Source organism: Antrostomus carolinensis, unplaced genomic scaffold (assembly GCF_000700745.2).
Source record: "Antrostomus carolinensis isolate BGI_N321 unplaced genomic scaffold, ASM70074v2 scaffold34912, whole genome shotgun sequence".
NCBI lineage: Eukaryota > Metazoa > Chordata > Aves > Caprimulgiformes > Caprimulgidae > Antrostomus > Antrostomus carolinensis.
Genome location: NW_010299462.1, coordinates 2153 through 5764, shown reverse-complemented (window position 1 = coordinate 5764; position 3612 = coordinate 2153). Strand labels below are relative to the sequence as shown.

At 30.5% G+C, this 3612-nt stretch overlaps 1 protein-coding gene across 1 annotated transcript; it reads left to right on the top strand.

The window, feature by feature from the left end:
• Positions 1 to 10: 10 nt before the first annotated feature.
• On the top strand, positions 11 to 1754 carry PGLS (6-phosphogluconolactonase; the record flags this gene model as incomplete). The annotated part of the gene is made up of 3 exons (XM_010162807.1): positions 11 to 118; positions 1345 to 1485; positions 1617 to 1754. Coding segments are annotated over 3 exons (387 nt in total), but the record flags the coding sequence as incomplete, so codon positions are not given.
• Between the last annotated feature and the right edge of the window lie 1858 nt (positions 1755 to 3612).

Genomic DNA, 3612 nt, shown 5'->3' with positions numbered 1-3612 from the left:
CCCGGTCTCTCCCCAGGCGTTCCCGGGTGAGGACGTCCCGGTGTTTGATCTGCTGCTGCTGGGGATCGGTCCGGACGGACACACGGCTTCGCTCTTCCCCGGACACCCCCTGCTCCAGGTGAGCTCTGACCTCCGCGGGGGTCACGGCTTCTTTTGGGGTTTTTTTCATTTTTTCATGGTTGGTTTTTTTCATTTTTCTTTTTTTTTTTTTCATTTTTTAATTTTTTTTCCCTTTTTTTTTCTTTTTTTTGTGCAAATGAGAGCACAAGGAGATGTTGGTGGAAAGCTCCTTTTTAAAATGTTTTTCCCATTTTTTCATTTTTTTTAATTTTTTATTTTTTTTTTTTCATTTTTTGTGTTTTTTTAATTTTTAAATATTTTTCCATTTTTTCATAGGGATTTTTTTTCATTTTTTCATGGTTTTTTATTCATTTTTTAATGTTTTTTCATTTTTTAATTTTTTTTCATTTAAAAATTTTTTTTCCATTTTTTCATGGATTTTTTTTCATTTTTTCACGTTTTTTTCTTTTTTTTCATGTTTTTTCAATATTTTCATGGGTTTTTTTATCATTTTTTCGTGTTTTTTCCATTTTTTCATGGGTTTTTTCATGTTTTTTTAAATTTTTAATTTTTTTTCCCAATTTTTCATGTTTTTTATTCATTTTTTCATGGTTTTTTCATTTTTTAATGTTTTTTCCAATTTTTCATGGATTTTTTATTTATTTTTTTCATGTTTTTTTTCATTTTATTTCATTTTTAAATTTTTTTTCCATTTTTCATAGTTTTTTATTCATTTTTTCGTGTTTTTTCATTTTTCATGATTTTTTCATTTTTTTTTATTCATTTTTTCGTGTTTTTTCCATTTTTTCATGGGTTTTTATTCATTTTTTCGTGTTTTTTCCATTTTTTCATGGGTTTTTATTCATTTTTTCGTGTTTTTTCCATTTTTTCATGGGTTTTTATTCATTTTTTCGTGTTTTTTCCATTTTTTCATGGGTTTTTATTCATTTTTTCGTGTTTTTTCCATTTTTTCATGGGTTTTTATTCATTTTTTCGTGTTTTTTTCATTTTTAATGTTTTCTTTATTCATTTTTTCGTGTTTTTTTCCATTTTTTAATGTTTTTTTTTCATTTTTCATTTTTTCTTTTTTTTTATGTTTTTTTCCAATTTTTCATGGTTTTTTTCCTCATTTTTTCCTGTTTTTTCCAATTTTTCATGGTTTTTATTCATTTTTTCCCGTTTTTTCCATTTTTTCATGTTTCTTTTCCATTCTTTTCATGCTTTTTTTTCCCCATTTTGTTTCCTTTTCCCCATTTTTCCCCATTTTTCATCTCCACCCCCCAGGAGAAGGAGCGCATCGTCGCCGCCATCACCGACTCCCCGAAGCCGCCGCCGCGGCGCATCACGCTGACGCTGCCGGTGCTGAACGCCGCGCGCTCCGTCGTCTTCGTGGTGACAGGGGAGGGCAAAGCCGCCGTCCTCAAGGTTTGAACCCAAATCCTTCCTCTTTTCCATGGAAAATCCCCCACGTTTGGGGTTTGGGGGTAAAACAAGCGATTTCAGCCCATTCTGCAGCGTTGCAGGTGCCGTCTGAGCCCTTTCCTCTCTCCCAACAGCGCATTTTGGAGGACGACGAGGAAAATCCTCTTCCTGCCGCGCGCGTCCGGCCGCGCTCCGGGCGGCTCCGCTGGTTCCTGGACGAGTCGGCGGCCAAGGACCTGACCATCCCCGTGGAGAAACTCCCTGCCTCGTAGGACCGTCCCGTGGTGACCTTCCGGCTCCACGTGGGATCGTGGCGCTTGGGTGTGGCACAAAACTTAGGATTTTTAAATTTTTTAAACCTTTTTTGATTTTTTTTAACCTTTTTTGAATTTTTTTTAACCTTTTTTGATTTTTTTTTTACCTTTTTTGATTTTTTTTTTACCTTTTTTGAATTTTTTTTAACCTTTTTTGAATTTTTTTTAACCTTTTTTGATTTTCTTTTACCTTTTTTGAATTTTTTTTAACCTTTTTTGATTTTTTTTAACCTTTTTTGGATTTTTTTTAACCTTTTTTTGATTTTTTTTAACCTTTTTTGATTTTTTTTTTAACCTTTTTTGATTTTTTTTAACCTTTTTTGAATTTTTTTTAACCTTTTTTGATTTTTTTTAACCTTTTTTGATTTTTTTTACCTTTTCTGGACCGATCAATCAGGTGCTTTTTTTTTTTTTTTTTGAGGGGGAATTTTGCACATGAATTTTGCTGATGATTCTTTCGGGTTGGAATCGGGGACGTCGCGCGGTTCGTTTCGGTCGCTGCCGTGTGAAAAGGACCTGAAAAGGTATTAAAAGAGATCTAAAGAGATATTAAAAGGATCTAAAAATATATTAAAAGACACCTAAAAAGAGATTAAAAGAGATCTAAAAAGATAATAAAAGGGACCTAAAAAGAGATTAAAAAGAGACCCAAAAAGAGATTAAAAGAGATCTAAAAAGAGATTAAAAGAGACCTAAAAATATAATAAAAGGGACCTAAAAAGAGATTAAGAGAGACTTAAAAAGATATTAAAAAGGACCTAAAAAGATATTAAAAGGGACCTAAAAAGAGATGAAAAAGAGAACCAAAAAGAGATTAAAAGGGACCCAAAAAGATATTGAAAGGGACCTAAAAAGATATTAAAAAGGATCTAAAAAGTTATTAAGAGATCTAAAAAGATAATAAAAGGGACCCAAAAAGAGATTAAAAGAGACATAAAAAGAGATTAAAAGAGACCTAAAAAGAGATTAAAAGAGACCTAAAAAGAGATTAAAAGAGACCTAAAAAGAGATTAAAAGAGACCTAAAAAGAGATTAAAAGAGACCTAAAAAGAGATTAAAAGAGACCTAAAAAGAGATTAAAAGAGACATAAAAATATAATAAAAGGGACCTAAAAAGAGATTAAAAGAGACATAAAAATATAATAAAAGGGACCTAAAAAGAGATTAAAAGAGACCCAAAAAGATATTAAAAAGAGACCCAAAAAGAGATTAAAAGAGACATAAAAATATAATAAAAGGGACCTAAAAAGAGATTAAAAGAGACCCAAAAAGATATTAAAAAGAGACCCAAAAAGAGATTAAAAGAGACATAAAAATATAATAAAAGGGACCTAAAAAGAGATTAAAAGAGACCCAAAAAGATATTAAAAAGAGACCCAAAAAGAGATTAAAAGAGACATAAAAATATAATAAAAGGGACCTAAAAAGAGATTAAAAGAGACCCAAAAAGATATTAAAAAGAGACCCAAAAAGAGATTAAAAGAGACATAAAAATATAATAAAAGGGACCTAAAAAGAGATTAAAAGAGACCCAAAAAGATATTAAAAAGAGACCCAAAAAGAGATTAAAAGAGACATAAAAATATAATAAAAGGGACCTAAAAAGAGATTAAAAGAGACCCAAAAAGATATTAAAAAGAGACCCAAAAAGAGATTAAAAGAGACATAAAAATATAATAAAAGGGACCTAAAAAGAGATTAAAAGAGACATAAAAATATAATAAAAGGGACCTAAAAAGAGATTAAAAGAGACCCAAAAAGATATTGAAAGGGACCTAAAAAGATATTTAAAAAGATCTAATAATATATTGAAAGG